The sequence below is a fragment of the Athene cunicularia genome (genome assembly GCF_003259725.1).
Source record: "Athene cunicularia isolate RWA chromosome 22 unlocalized genomic scaffold, athCun1 chr22_part1, whole genome shotgun sequence".
Classification (NCBI taxonomy): Eukaryota; Metazoa; Chordata; class Aves; order Strigiformes; family Strigidae; genus Athene; species Athene cunicularia.
In genome coordinates, this window is record NW_020799128.1 from 2,880,506 (window position 1) to 2,900,391 (window position 19,886).

The window sequence follows — 19,886 nt, forward strand, 5'->3', positions numbered from 1 at the left end:
CCCATGTGATCCAAACAAATGCCCTAGGGATGAGTTTTTGCACTGACACAAATAAAGGGGCCGGGACTAAAACCTGTTGAACCACAATCCGTGCTCAACAGACAGGAATTTTCCACTCGGAGCTCAGCCCCGGCGGCACGCGCCAGGGCCCACATCTCCCCGCTCCCAAAATCCCGTTTCCCTGCACTTCCAAAGTCTTTCAGACTCATTCCTAAACCCTTCCTGTATTGCAGCTGGAGAAGATGAACCCGATGATGGAGGGATGGATGGGAAGTGGGAAGGAATACGTTAGAGCCATTGGTTATATCTAAACTCTGCAAATCATTTGCTATTTCTCCCACGACCCTTGGAAGAAAACACAGCAGAAGACGCCAGCCAGGGTGAGAAATGGAGGGGAATCCTTTGCCCCTGAAAAAAAACCAAACGTTCCCTGCGGCCCTGGGGCTTGGCAATGGTACTTCTGCACAAGCTGGGGGGTGTTCTGGGAGCCACGAGATGCTCGGCCCGGGGGTCCCTGACTGGGACGCTCCTGGCAGCCCCTCAGGGATGGTGCTGGGATGGTGCTGGCGAGAAGGAAGGCAGGTACCAGGGCAGGGGGAGTCCAAGTGACCAGAAGTAGCCAGGATGGGAATGGAAAGGGGAGGGTGAGCTTCGGATGAGCAGCGGTGAGTCAATGGGAACCAAGGGACCGGGGAAATGGCCACGGGCCACGGAAAGGAGAGGTTGTTCCAAGGGGTGACTCAGTGGGACCAGCTGGTGAGTCAGTGGGAGAGGAGGGACGAAATGGGCTGGTGGGCAGCAGATGAATGTGGGGCTTAAAAAAAAGGGAGGAGGAGCCCCCAGGGCTGAGCCAGCTCTGCTCGGGCTGCTCTTGGAGGGACTGGAGCACCCCAGGAGAATGCTGGCTGCAGGCACCGATTTAGCTGATAACAGGCAGAACGTGCTGCTCAGCACATGCATAGCTTTTTTTTTTTTTTTTTTTTTTTGGTGCAGGTCTTGCCTCACCTTTTCATCAGGTACCTGCGCTGCCGTGCGTGCCTGGCACCCAGGGCTCCCACAGGCAGCACGTTCTCCTGGGAGGCCCCAGAGCTCTTTGCTCTGCCCTGAGCTGAGCTAAGCTCGAGAAGGAAGCCAGAGGGATTTTTATGCTTAATTTTGTGATTGGTACTAAAAAGCCTTCTGTTTTGCTGCATCACAAAGCAAGGAAGGTGTTCCCTGCCCGGTTTGCAGCTGCTTGCTCTGCACAACGCAGAGCATCCAGCCAATGGCCCTGGCCTCTGCAAACTGGGGTGCTCACTGGTGCCCCAGCAGCGGGGGTCACCCTGAGGGGGGGGGTGCCAGCCCTTGACTTTGCAAACTGCCCCCCCTGCTCAGCCTCTGAGCCAGCTCCAGGGCTCAGCCCTGCCAGGACCAGCCGTGGGGCTGGGGCTCTGCCAGACCTGGCCGGGCACAGACTCCCCTCTGCTGCCGGCTCCTCCACTGCTGCGGGACTGGGGATACTGGTGGTGGAAAGAGGGGTAGGTGGGAAAAGGGGGGACTGGCTGGCTTGTTGAGTGTTGGAGGGTGTCAGGTTGTTTTCCCTCTTGTTTTGCAGCCGGTTGGTTTGTTGGGGTATAAGGGCAAGGGGCTGGGGGGGGACGACACAGTCAATAGGGGTCACCTTGGGGTCCCCTTCAGAGCCAGGGTGCCAAGACTCTGGGAGTGAATTCCTGGGGAGGGGGAAGCTGGAAAAACCTTTGGGAAAAGGCACCCCTGCTCCGGGGTCCCCCCACCCATGGGGACCAGCTTTGGGGGGGCCTGGGGCCACACTCTGCATGGAGCTGGGGGGGGCCCTCAGGGCTTCCCAGGGGAACACCCTTGCTGGGACTCAGCTGAGCTCATTAAACCTCCATGAGCCCCCCGCAGCAGACCAGTTAAACCCCTTTAAGGAAGGGTTAAGCCAGTTTAGTGTGATTTGGTAGTCTATTGATGTGAAGGTTAATCTGGTATAAGTGCATCGCCACTGGGGATTTGGGCCAATTTAACTAGTCTGTCTCCCTGTTTTGTCTGTACGACTTAAGGAAGGGTCCAGCCTGCTCTCCCCTTCATCTCGGGCTGCAGAGAGCCCCTGAAAGAGGGAGAAAATAAACCGGGGACTGAAGAGAAGAGCCACATGCAGGATGAATCTGAAACAGTGCTATATATAGACCTCTCTGCTCAGCCGGCCTAAATTCCACGTAGGTCCCTGTGCCCAGCTGGCTGCGGGGGGCAGCGGGTGGGTGAAGCAGCCAGGTCCCACCAGCCTGTTGCACCCTGTTGGGGTGACTCGTGGGGCCAGGCTCAGCCCAATCTGAGTCAGAGCAGAGGATGCTTCTTCCTCATCCCCAGCTCCTCATTAACCCGCTGCCCCAGGGCTTTCCCACGAGCATCACCCAGCCCAGGCGGTGAGATGTCAAGGACTGGGAATGGGTGTTTGTTTATTTTATTTTAATTTTTTTTCCACTGTCATCCCTAAAGGGCTGTAATCACAATTAGGGCATCCACGAGGCACGGGGCAGAGACACACCTTCTTGCCAGGGTGCAGCGTCCGGGAGAAGGGAGGAAGAGGAGGGAGGGAGAAAGGTGAAAGCACCTGCCTGGGGTAGGTGACCCCTCCATAACCCAGTCGCTGTGCTGTACCCTGCCCACGCAGAGCCCCTGGGTGGGAGGTTGAGCAGAGGCCACACCTGAGGGTTTCTCGATGCTTTACCTCCGTGCTGGCATTTGCAGCAACACTCGGTGGCTTCCCCTGTCTTTGGGAGCAGGGGAAGGTGCTTAAGGCTGGAGCTCGAGCCAGAAATTTTAATCGGTGCTGAGCAGCTCCTCGGTGGGTTGCAGCAGCCTCTCAGCAAGCGTGTGTGGCTGGATGGATGCAAATGGGAGCTAATTGCATTAGGCAGTGCCCTGGTGAGCAGCGGGGCTGGGCGGCGTGTGTGCCAGCACCGCTGGGATCCGGGAGCTGCCAGGCTGCGGAGCTGCTGGCGCTGGAGGAGAGGAGGCTCCTGCACAGCTCTGCGCCTGCCTTGTGACTGCGAAATGTATGCGCTTAATATAGGCCAAATGAAAACATTCTTCCCAAAATAGAAGACCTTCCCCAGAAAGAGCTGCAGCTCCGGCAGGAGCAGTCACAAGGTGCCTGCCGTGGCCGGGTGGGCTCTGGCAGGGGTGGGTGGGCAGCGTTGCACGCCCAGCCTGCAAGGGGGCAGGCGGCTGGCTCCCGGCGATGCCACCAAGGTCACCGGCCACCAAGGTCACCTCCTGAGGCTGCTGTGCATACCACAGCCGCCCAGTGACCCTCCCCAAAACCCACCCGATGCTGCTCTGGGAGAGGGGTTTGTGGATGGGGAGACCACCGGCGGGGTTTGGGTGAAGGTGGGGGGGGGAGGCAGAGGCGGGTGTCTCCATGGGTGCTGCTGTCTCCTGCGGGCACGCCGGGGCAAGCGCTTGGGCTCAGGGCAGCGTCGGATGCTGCAGAAGCTGAAACGTGTTTCTGCTTGTGGTGCTGCTGGAGCTGGGGTTTGGGATGGGACGGAGCTGGCAGGAGGAAGAAGGGGGGAGCCCTGCGTGCTGCAGCGCAGGGGTGGCTCTGTGGGCTGCTGCCAGGCTCGGGGTGGAGGGGGGACCCTGCACCTTTCTATCTGCTTCTTGCCTGGCAAATCTTGACTATTCCTCCTCTCCTGAGTGCTCCTGCAATGCCCAGCTGAGGGAGAGGGGCTGGCACTGGGGGGCTCTGCCAAGGAAGGCTTCGGGGGTCCTGGGTCTGCTCTGCTGCTGGGTTTGTCCTGCACTGCATCTGCTCCTCTTGGGAGGCGAGTGCAGGAGCCTGCAAGGTGCTAGAAACTTCAAAGGGCAAAATGCATCGTGGAACCCCTCCCTGATGCCCTAGAGATTCCTGCTTAGAGGGTGCTGCGGGTCCAAACCCCCTTTGGGGCTTTGACCCTTCCGCCGTGGTCACTCAGGACTTTCTCTGGTGCTGACAGTGGCAGCATTTAATCCAGCTTGCCCGGACACAGCTGCCTGCCAGGAAAATGGGGCAGGCAAGGGTTAGAGTTCAGACCTGGGGCTTTAGCAGGTAAAAAAAGAGAAAAGCCAAAAATCCTTCTCTGTTAATCTCTCCGGCTGCACCAGGGATCTGTATCCTGTGTTCTGCAAACCGCAGAGCTCTGCTGTTGCAGCCTGCAGGCTCGGGGAGGGGGGGTTTGGGAGGCCTGAATGCAACCACCCTGCTCTGTATTTTACCCCAGCATCTTATTAACGCTGTAGACACCCAGAAATACAGGCTCAGCTACTGAACTCTTGCACTTGTCTGATCTAGGCAGCGATATCATCTGCCTCCCCCGAGCAGGTTCAGATTCATCTTATTCCAGTAACGCACCCAAGGGCTGGCGCTGCTGCTGGGCGCTTGGCTGAGGGCAGTTTTGTTTTCTGCAGTGACAACCTGGGTCTTTTAACTCCTGATTCTTACGTGGCACTAGGCAGACCCAGCAAAACCGGAGACCACCTGGTCCAAATAAAGCTGTCACATCCCCTAAATGCCTTTAATTCTTCCCAGAACCTCCCCATTGCCCAAGGAGGAGGAGCTGCCCCCACAAATCAGTGCAGATGCAAATTTACGGCGTGTTCTGGGACAAGTGCTTTTTTAATTCACAAAGCTCTTGCCCTGAGGGTTGGCTGGGGCAAGGTGAAGACGACCTTGTGGTGACTCAGTTGAAGCTGGGAATGAAATTGTTAGCCATGCAAAGAGGGAAATGTGAGGACAGCCTATGAAGAGGTGAGATAAAGAGGCACAGCGTGGCCAGGGCATGGCTGGAGGTGCAGCAGGTTATGAATGGGGAGAGAGGATGTGGGTTTTTTCTGCTTCCTTTGCTGATTGCTATGGAAAAAAAAATAATATCTGAAAAATAGGCTTCCTGCAACACAAAGATTGAGGGAATTCCCCTGGCTGCTGAGGCTCTGCCAAGTCCTTGCAGTCTTGCTGGTGGATATCAACAGTGTAAATATTTTTTTTCAGCTGTTGTTCAGAATATAGGAATTGGTTTCTGAGTTTCTCGGGACCCTCTGTGGGACCCTCATGGGGAAACTGAGGCAGAGAGGAGCCCGAATCAGAGGGAAATGCTGGACCTTGAAGGAAGAGCTGAACTCTTTCTGCATCAGCTGAGCTGGGCCAGTGCTTGGGGGTCTTGGGTGGGTGTGCAAGGAGCAGATTTATTGCCTAGAAATGCCTTTGCTCATGCAAAGCAAAGTGAATTCTTGTTTTCATGAGCATTAGAGCAAAGCAACAGTCTTGGCTCTGTGGAAAGAAAGGGATAGAGTTTCTAACGGACTTTAGTGGTGAGCTGTAACTTTGCTGCAGCCTGAAACAAACTGGGGGGGGTGGGAACCCACGGTGCCACAGGCTTCCTGTGACACAGGACTGGTGAAACTCGGACCCAGCAATGCCCCCCTGCTCTGCCCCTGCGGGCAGTTAGTGTCTGGGGAGAGCCGAGGTCGCCTAATGAAATGGGATGGAGGTAAACTTAGATTCCATGAAAAAAAAAAAAAGCTTTTTATGGCGCGGGGACTTAGTGCTGGGTGAAGTCGGAAGAAGCACTGGATTATAAATGGCACTGGTTAATCTTCAACTAACATCAACAGGAAGCCAGTGGCTTGGGTGGGAAATTCCAAACCTCGCAAACAATATGTTTTTGGCCCATGTCAGAGTAAAAAAACTGGTCCCTTATGAGCGTTTATGGAGAAATTCTGACCTGGAAACACTTGTTTTGCATTACAGCCCAGCTCTGAGTAAACAAACTGCAACGGAGCTGGAGGTTTTACATGTGGGAGCTGTCAGATTCAGCTGATGTCCATGAGGTTCCTTGAAACACTTTTGATTTGTGGTTGAGCTGTGCCCTGAGGTGCTCAGCGCTCCCTGGCAAATACGTTGGGACCTTGCGAGCAGCTTACGGGGCCGTGGGGGAGCGTCAAGAAGTGGGCTGCAAAGGACTGGGGGGCTCAGCAGCACCCAGGTGGGTTGCTGCCTCCAGCACCCGTTTCGTGGCCCCGTGGATCAGCCGGTGTGTGTAACTTGGCTCCCAACACGGGTGCTCTGGCTTTCACTTGTGCTTTGTCGCAATTGTTAAAGCAAACCCCAGACTTCTCCCTTCCTTCCCTGCCTTAAGGTAGTTTCCTTTCACGACGAACCTTTTCATCTCTAATATTAATAGAAAACGATGATTTCCTTGCTTATGTTTTAGCTTTGCCAACTGCGAAAGACTTTTTAGTAGCTTTAGGAGCTGATTTGGTTTGCTTGGAAATTATATGTATTGCATCTCGGCCTCCTCCCAACGAGCTGAAGTGGTAGTGGGATGCAGCACGTGCAGGCAGCACTTGGGCTTCACAACACCTGATTAACTGAACGGATCTATTCAAAAGCCACAGGTTGGACTCGGGACTTTGTGAAAGCTTTATTTGTCTTTCCGAACGCTGGTTCGTTCTGGAAGTCGGGAACCTGGTGCTGTGACCCAGAGCTGCGTGCGGATGGGGCACGGCCGGGAGCACAGCCCACGTGGCTCCGTGCCAGGGCTGGTTCAAGCCATCCTCCAAACGAACAGCAGCTCAGGAGCAATTCCTTCCTCTCCTTCCGCTGGGGTTCGGGGGAAAGGCAGAGAGGTCAGGGTGAGCTGCGGGGTGACGCGCGCGGAGGTGCGGTGCCTAGTCTGAGCTCGGTTAAATCCCCAGGGTCGTTTTGCTGCCTGGCCAGGCAGACCCGTGCCTGGCCTGTGCAGAAACGATAAACCAGAGAAGCAGGAGGGGTTTTACAGCAGCGTTTTCAACAATGGCTCTACAAAAGGGTGAAGCGTCTATAAGTGGAGGGCAGTATCTCATCCTTGAGTGGGAGGGGGGGGAATCCTGCATGAACATCACAGCACCGTGCCGGAGGCTTCCCAACGGCTGGAAAGACGAGATTCCTGCAGTCCTGCACTGCTTAGTCAGGAGAGGCAACAGGCAAACACCCCGGGCTTGCTGGGAGAGGAGGTTGGCTCGTGCTGGACACGCTCTGTGTGTGTTTTCCCGTGGGAGGCTCCTTCTGCAGAGGGGCGGCTGCTCAGGCACGTGGGTTCTTGGTTTTCCCTGGCTGGGAGAGCTCCGGGTGCAGGCAGAGCGGAGGGGATGGGTGCTGGTGGAAACGTCCCGTCCCCTGTGTGGGTTTGCCAGGCCTGGAGTGTTTGTGCAGGCAGGGTGGTGTCGGGGCCGCTGTGCCGTGGCCTGGCAGCATTTTGCTGCACCAGGGCTTCCCGCTGCCTTCGCAACTCCTGAGTAGGAGAAATAGGATCTTTGTAATTACCCTGCAAATAGCTTTTAGAGAGAAAGCCATAGTTCATCTTGCACAGGATGCTGCAGGAGAGATTGCTGCTCCCACGGGTTTTTCTTTCAGAGCATCCCTGGGGGATCCCTCTGCACCTTGCCTGTTGGCAAAACCCTTTCGTGCTGATCCCGTTTCGTGAGGATCCTCTCAGGAGGTCTCCAGATGGAAGTGGCTGACGTTGCCTCCGGGCGAAGGGCTTCTCCCCGCCTCTAGGCTTAAAGTAAAATAAAATACCCCTGTTCGGTCTGTTCAGGGTCCAGGCTGTCCCTGGCTTTTTGCTGTTATTTGGGTAATCACTGCAGAGTTACTGCAGGAACCGCTTGGAGCTGGTTACTGCAAAGTGATGCTGCTCCTCCGCTCCCCTGGGGCTGACCTGGGGGTCGGAGCTGCCAGGGCTGCGGCAGTGCGAGCCTTGGGTTGGCTTCGCTGCTTTCACGCTTAAATAAGCAGTAAAGACGGATGGGTTTGCCGTGGCGAGAGTCACTTTGGCAGGGTGAGTCCCTTTTCCATGTCTGCAGCTCCCTCCCTGTGTGTGTGTGCGTGTGTCCTGGTCAAAGCCACCCTCTTGCCAAGCTTTCAGCCGAGCTGTCGGCTTCCCAAGGGAAATCCTGCTTTGAAGAAACCCACCTCCCCATGGCAGAGTCCCAGGGCAGCTGCAGTGATTAACAGTCCTTGGGCTGCCATCCACACCCCCCCCCCTTGAGGATATAAACCCCACTTTGGTGATCCTGACTCACGCAAACCGGCGCTTCTGACTCCGATGGGAAAAGCGTTACTCACGTGAGCCTGTTTGCAGGATCAGGGCTCTAATTATGGGGTTTGCCCATCTTGTAGCGTGGGAACCAGAGCCATTAGCCCCTAAACCTCCAGATCATTCCCAATACATTAATGTTTCTAATTAGTTAAGCATGATGCCTTTTTCTCTCTGTAATGACAGTGGCGCTAGTACTTACTCGTGTTCGCTCTGCGTGCTGGTACTTCATTATATAATGATACAGTATGTGTTGTAATACCTATTCCCAACTGACAGTGGGTTGTTTTGTTTTTTTTTTTTGCATATGCCTCATCCAGAGCTGATTAGGCAATGGAGAAGACAGGCTATTGCAAATAAATGTTTGGGTCGCATCCTTTTTAATTAGCTGGGAAGTTGTCAGTGCAGAGAGGAATTAGGGCCAGGGGAGGACCCAGAGCTGGTGGATCAGCTGGAGACCATCACTGTGGGATGGGCAAGATGAAAACCTGTTGCCTAATTTTTTATTTTTTTTTTTTGGTGCTCCTTTAGGGGATGAGCTGCCCTTTCCCTGGGCTGTGTTTTTGTTCCCAGTCCCTTCTTCCCTTCATTCCAGGGAAACCATCTCCACGGCAACCTCAAACCTCCGGGCTCTGCCTCGGAGCTGCTCGCCCATCCCCAGGACCCGGCGGGTAAGTGCCTTGGCAGGGCCAGCCATGGTGGCCTTGGCCACCGGGTCCATCGGGCTGCGCAGGCAGAGCCCGGGTTGCTGAGGGCTGGAGTTGGGCTTGGCAGGGCTGTGGGTCTATAAACACCCTACCCTGGCTCCCCTCATCCTCGGGGCTTGGCTTGTGCTTTGTACAGAAAAATGGGTGGCCATGGCTGTCTTCATGCAGGGGAAGCTCAGCCCTGGCTCAGGGTTCAAGGTGAACCCTTGTGCTGTTCCCCTGCAGAGGCTCTGCCTGGGCTCAGGGATGTGCTGCTCAGCGTGTCGTGGCTGGTCGTGCGTCCATCCCTACTGGCCTTGCTTAGGCCATGACCAAGCCTGATGCCAATTTTTCGTCTTTTCTACCACGTTAGAGATGGGGAGAGCAGGAGCTGGAGGTGGGAACTCTGTCCCCTCTCAGTGCTGCCTGAGGTGTGGGTGATCACCGTGGAAGTGGTCGAGGCTGTGCTGGGCTCCCAGCTTGTGGCATCGTACGTGCACATCGCTGGCACCGTGCAGGGGTGGTGGGGGTGCTCCTTTCTTGTACGTGGGCAAAAACGGGTCCTCTAAGATGCAGGATCTTGCTGGGGGCTCGGTGATTCCTGGTACGGAGCAGCAGCAGGAAACGAGTTCATTTCTGGCATAATTGGGATTAATGGTGTGTAACTGGTGGAAGTGGGAATAAAAAATGACGTGTGAGGATGGGTGTGCTTTGCCTGGAGCTGGTTTTGGGGGAAGGTTGGGGCGGGGGCAGCGCTGGGTCCTGGCTCTGCCTGTGACACTCTGTCCCTCGGTCCCCGCAGGGCAGGATGAAGCTGCTGGGAGCGCTGTTGCTGGCTGCTGGCCTGCTCGGCCCTGCTGCCCGGGGGGAGCAGCACCCCCGGACAGATGAGCCCCCCCGGACCTGCTTCTTCCAGCTGCTCAGTGGTGAGGACAGCGAGTTCTGCAGGTGAGCTGCTCCCTGGTGTCCCCTCTCCAAAGCTCACCGGCCCTGGGTGTCCAGTCACACGCTGCCCTTGTCCAGCGTGTCACCTCCTGGGACAGTTAATTCCAGTGTCCCCTTTGCCAGGGCTATAAATATTGGTTGCTTTCTTCCTTTTGCCAGGAATCTGGGCCAGAGCGAAGCAGAGCAGTTGCCTGCCACGCCATCCAGCTCTTGTTTTATTCAAGCTGAGATCTTGGTGTCTCTGGTCACCTCGAGTTGTTTCCCAGTCTGTTGTGCAGAGGTTTTTAAAGTGACTTACAGCATGGGAGGTGACAAATGTTTTCTGCAGAAAGTTTCAGGGGAAGGAGGCTTACTTTTTGGGGAAGGAAAGTCCACCCTGCAGACCTCACCCCACGGAGATGCTAATGTTTACTGAGCGTGGGCATGGGAGGAGGAGGAAGGACGAGGAGAGCTTCTCCTGGAGCTGCAAGCAGGCGGTTTGCTGCTGTACCAGCCGGGCCCCCCCGGCTGAACAGCCATGGAATGCACCCCCTTAACAATTGTTTTGAGACTGAAGGTCCTTGGTTTAATCTCTTGTTGCCTGTGGGTTGCTGGAGATGGGAGGCAGGACTGGGCGAGCAGCAGCACACGGGTGCCCCTTGCCCTTGGAGTTCTTAATATCCTGCATTACTGGCAACTTCTGTATCAAAAACATCCTTTCTACCATTTCTCATTTAACCAAAATACTCTCTAAAGGCGTGACTTGAGCTTCTAGATTAAGGCAGGCAGAGACTTCACTTGGCCTCAGCTTCCTCCCACAAACCATGAGCTTTGAACTCAGCCTCCTTTGTGCCAGGCCCGTGCTGCTGCTGCTGTTTGCTCAGCAGCCTCCCGGGCTGCGGGATTCGAGGGTCACGTTGGTGGCAGCTAATCTTCAGGGTGGCCTTGAGACACGCTACCCACACGCTGCGGTGACCTGGCAGCCGGCCCCAGCGGCCCCTTTCTCTGTTAGATAACGCAGAACTGGGGAAAGCGCTTTGTGCAGAGGCTGGAGGTGTCTGGCTGACCCGTTATTGCACTGTCTGTGCCCAAAATGCAGAGACTTGTCCCTGCTTTTATAGCAGGAGGGGGAAGCTCAGAGCTCAAAAAGCTTTTCTGGGGCCAAGGGGGAGTGGGGGCAGCTTTGCCCTCTTGCTCCCCATCTTCAAACCTCAGATTAACCTGTACGGGCCATGATTTTTTAAAAGACTGTGGAAACCACTGGGTGTATTCAGTGTGCAGAGCCATAATGAATGTTCAAAGCCTTGCTGAGTGTGTGGGGGGGACCAGACCCCACAGTTACGGTGGAGCACAGAGTGTGTTATCCTGGTGCCCAACACCTTTGGTGGCAGCAGGTTGGATCCTGCATCCCCTGCCCAGCATCGCAGCAGCAGCAGCTCAAGCCCAGCTGGGAAGGAGCATCAATCCCCCCCCCCCAACTCCTTGCATAGCGTGGTCTTGCCCTACAACCTCTTTTTCTCCCTCTTTTCTCCCCAGAGGGGATGTAGAAATTATCTACCCAGAGCTGGGCGACGTGGGCTGCACGTACATCCCCAAGTGCCACTGGTACCGGCGGCGGATCAGCAGGGAGTGGGGCAGCCCCCGCGTCCGGTACCCCCAGGCTGACAAGGTGAGTCCCGGGTTGTGTCTGCTCCACGCCGCTCCGTGTCAGTGAGACACCTCTAATTGGATCGTCGCAGGGGAAGGATTCCGTGGGAAATCATTGTGTACACACGCGTGCGATTGTGCTTTGGCTGGTGAACTGGGCCAGGCGGGGACACCCAAAGGGCGGGCGCTGGGTGCTGGGGGCACTCGGGGAGGTGGTCACCCAGTGCCAGGGGGGTTGGGCACTGCTGTCCCCGGCCCAAGTGCCATCAGCCGCTCGGGTTGTGCTTGTTAAACTTTTGCCTGAGATCAGGGTGAATTTCTAAGGGTTTGTTTTGTTTTGTTTTTTAGTATTTTTCCTCATTGCTTCACAGGTTTGGTCTGAGGGTGTGCTTAAACTAAAACACTTTTTTTTTTTTTTTTTACTATCTTATATATAAAAAAAATAAATTGCAAACATAGGTTGATTTTTTTTTTTTTTTTTTTTTTTTTAATATTTATTTTGCAATTACTTGTAAACTTTTTAAAGCAAACAGGCTCTGCTGCCTGCCTGGAGAAACCAGATTGATTAAGGTGAGCTCCCGGGTTGCTCAGGGGCTGTAGGATTTGTAATGGGGCTTCGGGGGTGGTGGGGGGCCCGATCCCTGCTCGGACCCTCCCTCCGGGGCTGCTGTTCCCTCTCATTGTCGCCAGGTGGCAGCATTGAACTTCCCGAGCCACCAGTTGTGCCGGACTGGGAGCACTGGGAGCCGCTGGGCTCCTGCGGGGGGGCTGCACCCGTGCTGGGAGGGGGTGTGTGTGGGGATGCCTTGAGCAGGGAAGAAGTGGGGTGTTGTGCGGGTCTCTGCGAGGTGTCGGGATGTCACCCTGCACCCCCAGGGTCCCGCTGGGACCTGCCCAGTTTGGGGACCAGTTGGGTTGTAGAGGAGACCTTGTGCCTGGCCCCGTCAGCACCCCAATAGCTGCCAGGAGCGGGTCCCCCATCAGTAGCTCCAGCCCTGGCAGCTGCGGATGCTTCAGCCGTAGCTAATGAGGGAGAAACTCGGCTCTTGTTGTCTTGGCTTTACCTTGAAGTGTTAAGAATCAGTTTTTCTGGCTGTTTCATTGCCGTCTGGAAAGTCTCTTCCCCCTGTTGATCACATGTTTTGAAGTATAACTTTCCCTTAAAGATGTCTGATTCTTCCAAAAAAAAAAAAAAAAAAAAAAAAATTAAAAATAATCCTCCCTGGCAGAGGATGCTGTACACAAAATCATCCATCATTTGTGCGTTACGTTCCGGTAGTTTGAAATTCCCCAGGGATGTAGGCAGTTGCTTTCCTTTTTATTTTTGTCCTGGAAAGGGAAGGGACTTGGCTGTGGTGATGCTGGTGGGTGCTGCTCTGTCCGGTAAACGATGCTGTGGGGAGGATTTGGGGGATAAGCAGAGCCAGACCCTTGCCTGGCCGTGCCTGGGGGGATGCCGGATTTGAACTTGAAAACAAGAGCAGGTGAGTGAACCTGCCCAGGCTGGGCTTGGGGAGCTGGCTGTGCGTCACTGGTGCAGGTTTATTTTGGGATGGGATGCCGACTGGGGAGGGGGGCAGCTCCCCGGGGAGCCCCTCGCAGAGGGTCGGCAGCTCCCGCTGGCATCAGGGCTGGCTGATGGCTCGTCTCCGCTGGCAGATTTGGCACCGTTTCCTTCCAAGACAACTCGGCACATCTTGCGCTGAGGCGGCATCTGAGGACACGGGCCCCGCTGCTTCCTTGGTTTGCATTTATTCTCTCCTCTGGCCTTTGCCAGAAACACATCCCCAGCTCCACGCAGCCGGGAGGCTCCCAGCTTCTGCAGTCGTGCAAACTGGGGTTTAATTTTGGGCAAGAGGCTGGACGGCCTTAAATCCATTGCAGAGAACTGGCTCTGAATTTCCTCAGGCTTTCTTTATGGGAATACGTACGTTTTTCTTACTCCCGAACCTGTAAGGATGCTTTGGGATAACCTTTTCCCCCCCCAAAAAAAAAATCACCCTAAAGTGAGTGGGAACAAGAGTTGCCTCATCCTATGCCAGGGCTGAGGCGTGCATAGGCAATGGGGTTGCTTTTTATGGTTTACGATGGGATTTCTGAGGTCAGGACACTTGATTTTATTTTTTAGTTTTTATTCCCAAGTGAGAATGGGAAACCTCACTCTGCTAAAGTTATCTCCATTTATGTGATGCTTCTCAGCTACGGTCCTGCCGAGCCTTGGCGATCTCGTGGATGGAGTGGTGAGAGATGGGCTGGGTAAAGGGCTGGCTACGCTTTTTCTGTCGAAATCAGTGGCAGAAAAACTCGGGGTTTGAGTATGAAAACTTGTGTAGGAAGTGTCTGCTTTCTGTGGAACACTTTGTCTCTTCAAGAAAAACAACCACCAAAAAAGCCAAATGCGGAGTGTTTGTTTTTATCTCCGGAAATATTTATCAGTTTTTCAAGGTGGGGGGACGGGATGTTTCCCATCCCTGTTCCAGATAGAGCTCATGAGTCTGGGGGGGCCCCACGTTTCACCCTGCCTGTGCCCCAGGTCTCTGCTCGCAGCCTTGATGCTCCCTGGTGAAGGTTCTGTCGGTGTGTTTGGGTGAAGGCCCTTCAAGTGGGGCAGCATCTTGCAAAGCTGAGCTTTGGTAGGCCTGGGGGACTTTAATCCATCATTTTATGTGTGTTTGTAGGGTTTCTTTTAAAATCCCTCGCTGCTTCTCCAGTTTAGACACTGGGCCATTGCAACCCGGCAGCCAGCTTTACCAAACATCACTGTTCCTTCCCAAAAGACCCATCTCTGACTTCTTTAGTGCCGTGAAGGCAGCCGTTAGGCCTGGCTGCTATCTCTGAGCAGCAGGCTCAGGCCAAGGAATAAGCCACATCGCCAGACCTGGGAGACCGGGGACGGGTGGTTTGGAAACCCTTGAGCTGCTGGGCGCAGCTGTACAGACCTGGGCGCGTGGTTTGGGCGCGTGGGAAGCGCCTGTCCCCGTCCCTGCGCTGTGGCAGAGCAGCCCTTGGTCCATCCTGGTGTTGCAGAACCCCGGGTGGGGTTGAGATGCAGCCCTGAGGATGCTCAGTCCTTGCTGGTTGGCTCTGTGGGCAGCCTTGGGGCAGCAGGTGACAGGGAGCAAACACCAAACTCAGCCCTTAAAGGATGCGTCAGCATCTTCCTGAAAACCCCATCAGAGGAGCTGCTGCCAGGGCCCTTTCCCAGGCCAGGGAGGAGGCAGGAGCAGGGGAGAACATCTGGATAGACGGGAAATACGCCCTCCTTGTCCTGCCTTGATATTGCTTCGCTCAACCAAAAATAAATTGGAAAAGAAAATTGGACATTGCATCAATTTGGGGCAAGTTTATAAATTCTGCAGCTAAGCAATCCCAATAGAAAATGATAGATCGCCCGCGAGCACGCGGCCCCTGCCGTGATGTATAGTCGCATTAGCCCAAACGCCGTTACATGATTCTGTTTTATTACCACTGTTGGTGGCAGACAGAAAAACAGATTACGCTTGAGATCAAATCGATAGGAACTTTATTTACTGGCCTTTTAAAAACATATTTCTGCACTTTATAAAAACATACGGTAGATGCTATTGATAGAACTTGTCTGCTTGTTAAAAAGCAATTTACCTGCCGCGATGTTCTCGGGCTGCAGTTTACGGCGCTACCTTTTACCTGCTCTTCCAGATTTGTTTTCATCGCGGGGTTTGACAACTTCCTTAGAGGTTTCTTTGGGCTGTGCTGTTGCTCCTTTAGAGTGTGGGAAAAGGGTAGGACTTGCTTTCTGGCCCAGGGGCCAGATGTTTCCAAAATAAAGTGATTTTTTTTGTTGTTTTCGGGGTTCCTACCCCCACCTGAACTTTTAAAAATTTATTGTTTTTGCAAGACCCCTCTCCTGTCTAAAGCAATCTGAGAACTTGCGCATCTGTGAATGAGAACTTCTTCCTGCAGCTGTACAGATCATCGCCTTTTCTCGGCTCTTTCAAGAATTCTACATTTCGGCAATATCTTATTTAAAACCATTTCCATGCCAAGGAGGAGCTGCAACTGAAAAGGCAGCTGGAAAAGCCCCCCCCCTCGCCATGTGAACCATGGGATGATGCCCTCACGGGTTGCATCAGGCTTAACGCAGCAGCAGCTCTTTGTGTCTAAGCCTATAACCAGCACCCCAGGGTGCTGCTCCCGGGCTGGAGAGCCAGGGTGATGTCCTGCTGTGGCACCCGTGTCCTGGGTTTGGCCGGGATTGCAGCTGTGCCCAGACTGAACGAACCTCTCCCAGGAGCTTGGAGTCCATGGCCAAGTCCACTCGTGGGTTAGATCCCAGCCTCGGCCCTGACTCTCCTCCTTTTGTGAACACTTGGTGGCTGGGCTGGGGACAGTCCTGATTTATAAAGGTTTCTGTGCTCTAGGGTCTGGGGCCTATTATTTGGAAAATTACTCGTATGAGGAAATTCATTAGCTTTTAACAAAAGGAGGCGAAGGTCTGCTTAATATCCTAATTGGGATGTGCTCTAGTTGTGTCAGGCAGTGATTTGCAGCTGGCTGGAAGAAGGGGCTTCTGAGTGGCACTCAGGTTAAATTCCAGTCTCCTTACAGAAGATGGTTTTAAGCAGAAGATTCCTGACAGTCTGTGTATCCTCGCTGGCTCCTAGAACCGTCTGGGGTTAAGGAGCCACCACTGTGTGTTGTTGGGTTTGGGGTTTTGTTTTTTTTTTTATTTCTCTCAATCCTGTCTGGGCTACTTAAAAAACAATGGCCCAACATTCCTTCCCGATGCTGTCAGCCAGATATTATGGGGATTAGCCCAAGCCCCCGGTGATGAACCCCTCCCTTTTGCCCTGCTGGAGCTGATGCTGGTTTGGGTTCCCATGCCCCTGGACCGCGCCGTGGCATGCCAGCACCCCCGACTTCAGAGGGCGGCCAGCCCAGCGGCTCCCCGGCGCCTGGGACCGGCCCGGCTCTGCAGCCGAGGGCTTGGTGCGAGGCCTGCGAGCTACCCAAGTGCCTCTTTGAGGGTGCTAAAGCAAAAAAATCTGTGCGCTGCAGGCTCTTCTGCGCTGCGTCAAGCCGTGTCCTCTGCTGACCCGCTCCCGGGTAGGACCCTGCCCGGTCTGGTTGAAACGCCGCTGCTTCGGTGGGGGGTTGTGTGGCAGAGCTGGTTCGGGGTGCAGTGGCCCCCCACCCCTCACACACCTCCAAAGCACCAGGGAGAGCATCCCTGATGGGAAGCACTTGGGGAGCACGGGGTGTTATTCCCCGACGGGCCCTTGCCCCACCAGGGGGGGGACCGATGGGACGGCTGGTGCCACACACGATGACAACCTCCTTCCATGAGCAATCCTGGCAGAAATGTCACTTCACGTCCCTTTCATTACCTACATGTTTGCTGGACGTTTAACCATCCTGGACAAATAACGTTCTGGACGCTTAACTGTCCTGGACAAATAATGTTCTGGATATTTAACCATCCTGGACAAATAATGTTCTGGACGTTTAACCATCCTGGACAAACAACGTTCCCCTTCAGGCAGAAGGATGGACTTCAGAGACAGCAAGAACCTACAGGTCATCGAGCCCGCTCTCCTCATTGCTTATGTATTGGCATCCCCACCCGCGCGGGGCAGACACTTGTGCCTGTTTCAACAGCAAAATGTTTGAAGCAGCTGATGATTTTACTTTGATCCTTGTAAACACTATACAGTAATCAAAGTTTAAGCTGCTTTGGATTAAATAATTGCTTAACAATCGTATAAGACAAAGTGATTCAACAAATGACAATTAGGACTTGTGATATACAGAACAGATGCATTCAGTGTACCATATTATAATGTGCTAATACAAGATTGACAGCACAATAATAGGAGAGAACAGCCACTCAGCCTATAATTCGAAACCAAATGTGAGGCTGTCCACAGAGCTCAAATCCTAACAGGCTGTAAAATTAGAGGTAAGAAGGCACAAGTTTCACAAAGACTCATTAGCAGGTTGGCTGTGAATTGTCAGGGCGGGAGGGGGGAGAAATTTCCTGCTGGAGAATTAACTTGTAGGTTGAGATGCAGAGGGAGGGGGGAAACCTCAACCTCTGCGTGTCTGTAGGTTGGGGAGTGAGTAACCTGTATCTGCCCGGTCTCGGAGGGGCTGTACGGCTGCTGTTCCCTGTTAACACTCAGGTTTTGGAGCTGAGGGTTGTTCCTGGGCTGGGGCAACATCCCCCGTCCTGGTGCCAGGGGAGCGCCGCTCTACAGCCCGACAACGGTGGTGAAGAACCAAAAAAAAAATTAAGACTGATCTGAACCCGGAGGTCTAAAGGCCGTTCCCCACGGGAGCTGGGCGCTTCCCGAGCCCTAAGTGATCCTGATGGGTGACAGGGACCCCCTTTAGCCCTGACCCCGGCGATGGAGGCAGCCGGGTTGTGCTTTCTCTGCTCGTCGGGGACGTGAGGAGCTGGGGCCGTGTGCGGGAGCGGGGAGCGCACCGGCACGTGCGGAGGCAGGAGCTGGGGTGCACCCTCCCCAAACCCCCACCACGGGCTGGGTGCACCCTGCCATGTGCTGCGCTCTCCTTCTAGAGCTGCTTTGGAGCCAAAGAGATCAAAGGAGCTAATATTTTCAACTCCGGTGACAAAACAGACTTCAGCTCAGCTTGTACTTTACACACACCATGCACTTATTCCACTAACGTATAATTTTATCATATTTTATTATTAAATAAACATGCCAGAAAATATACTTTTTGTGTGTGGGGGAGGATGAAAAGGTTTGGTAATTAAAACTTCTATCCATCAACGCTTAACTCCAAGAGATAATTGTGTTGCTTCTGCAGATGTATACTTCGTATTGAATCACCCAGTTTTCTGTTAAAATTGTTGCTGGCGCTCGTGTGAGCGCGAAGCTGGGACGTGCCAGGGGCTGTACGGGATCCCAGCGGGCACCTCCTGGGGAGCGTGTGATCGATTGCCCTGGCCAAGGAGCAGGAATTCAGCTTTTTTGTCTTGGTGATGCTGCCTTTTTACATGGGCAAGTCGCTGCCATCGCAGGGCACCTTTGTAACCCCTTTGGTTTTAACCCGTTAATCCGAAAGTTGCACGGATGCACCCATCAGGTGGATCTTTTGTAAAGAAAGAGATTTTTTTTTTTTTTAAAAACTGTGAAGCCAAGCTGCACTGTAGAAGCAGACGAATCTATTGAAAAAATAACCTAATTTTTTTTTTTAGCCTGCCCTGTGTTTGGGATTTTCCCGGGATGCTCTGGGTGCCGGCCGCAGCCTGCGCTGTCCTGCGATGTGGGTGTCGGGCACTTGGAGTTTAAGATCCTCAGATGGGGTGATGCTAAGTGAAAAGGCTTAAAATCTCGGCCCTCCCCTCATTTAAACTCCCCACCCATTTCATTTTTGAGGAGCCCCTTAGGAAGCGCTGCCCCCACAAAACACAGAGCCGGATGCCAAAGCCCATCTGGGCTTTCAAAGTCACATTCAACCCCGGGTCGAATCTTGACTTTTTTAAAAGAAATCGGTGGCGGTTTGGGTGGGAAGGAGGGTTTATAGCAGGAGGCAGGCTCCTCTGGGTGCTCCTGGAACTCACGCCTTGAAAACTGAGTTTGTGGGGTCTGAAATCGTGTTTAATTAGGGGGGGGGGGGTTGAGGCGGGCACGGCTGTTACAGGCAGGTATCGCCCTCCCTGCTCTTTGCGGAGGGGTCTGGGCGCAGCCGGGGTCTCGCTGAGATGTGAGGAGTCGCTGAGCACATGGATGAAAAAGCTGGGAAGTGCTGGGTGCTGCTGGCTTTGGCCCAGGAGGGCCGGAGTGAACCACTCTACAGGAGAAATATCTACCCATGACACACACCCCGAGCTGGACCCCTCCCACGGGACTCTCCGAGCATCTCCCATCCCTGGGAAGGCTCGAGCTTGCTCTGGGCGCAGTTTGGGCACTGGAGGTTCCTGATGCCCTTTGTCAGATCAAGGAGCAGCCCTCGCCAGGTCCCTTTTCCACAAGGAAACCTGCTCTGTCCAGCTTTCCCACCCCGGCTGCGCTTCCCGAGCATCCCCTCCCGCTCAGGACGGCTTCCCGGGGAGCTGGGGCTGGGAGCCGCAGCATCCCGAGGAGCCACCCCGGGAGCCTTCCTCCCCTGCAGCATCTTCCCCGGTGCCTCCCCGCCAGCACTCAGGAGCCTTTTCCACAGATGAGTAATTCTTCCCAATTTGGGGGCTCCTTCCTGTGCTGTAACAACCCCGAGCTCGCCTGCCTCTTTCCAGCTGCCAATCTGCGGCAGAAATTTCCCCATTTTCCCGACGGAGGGGAGGGGATGGGGGATCTCGGTTATACAAGCTGGGGTTGGGGCGACTATTTTGGATCCCTTCTTCCTGCCTCCAAATTGCAGCTTCGAATGTGACAAGTTACAAAACACTTGAGTCATTTCTCTCTCTCTCTCTTGCGCGCGCTGCCTTTTCCCCCACAAGGAGAAGCTTGTTCGGGTTTGGGTTGTTTTATAGGGGGGGAAAAAAAAAAAAAAATTAAAAAAAAAAAAA

General features: G+C 54.2%; 1 protein-coding gene across 3 annotated transcripts in view; it reads left to right on the forward strand.

The window, feature by feature from the left end:
* Window positions 1-7,746: 7,746 nt before the first annotated feature.
* PEBP4 (phosphatidylethanolamine binding protein 4) overlaps window positions 7,747-19,886 on the forward strand; it is a 36,139-nt gene continuing 23,999 nt past the window's right edge. For 2 of the 3 annotated variants that reach the window (XM_026863140.1, XM_026863142.1), the window contains exons 1-4: window positions 7,747-7,856; window positions 8,646-8,785; window positions 9,603-9,748; window positions 11,261-11,393. In XM_026863140.1, coding sequence (XP_026718941.1) covers window positions 7,823-7,856; window positions 8,646-8,785; window positions 9,603-9,748; window positions 11,261-11,393 — 453 coding nt within the window. In that variant the 5' untranslated portion in view covers window positions 7,747-7,822. The remainder of the gene's footprint in view (window positions 7,857-8,645; window positions 8,786-9,602; window positions 9,749-11,260; window positions 11,394-19,886) is intronic. The other variant, XM_026863141.1, reaches the window with a different exon arrangement.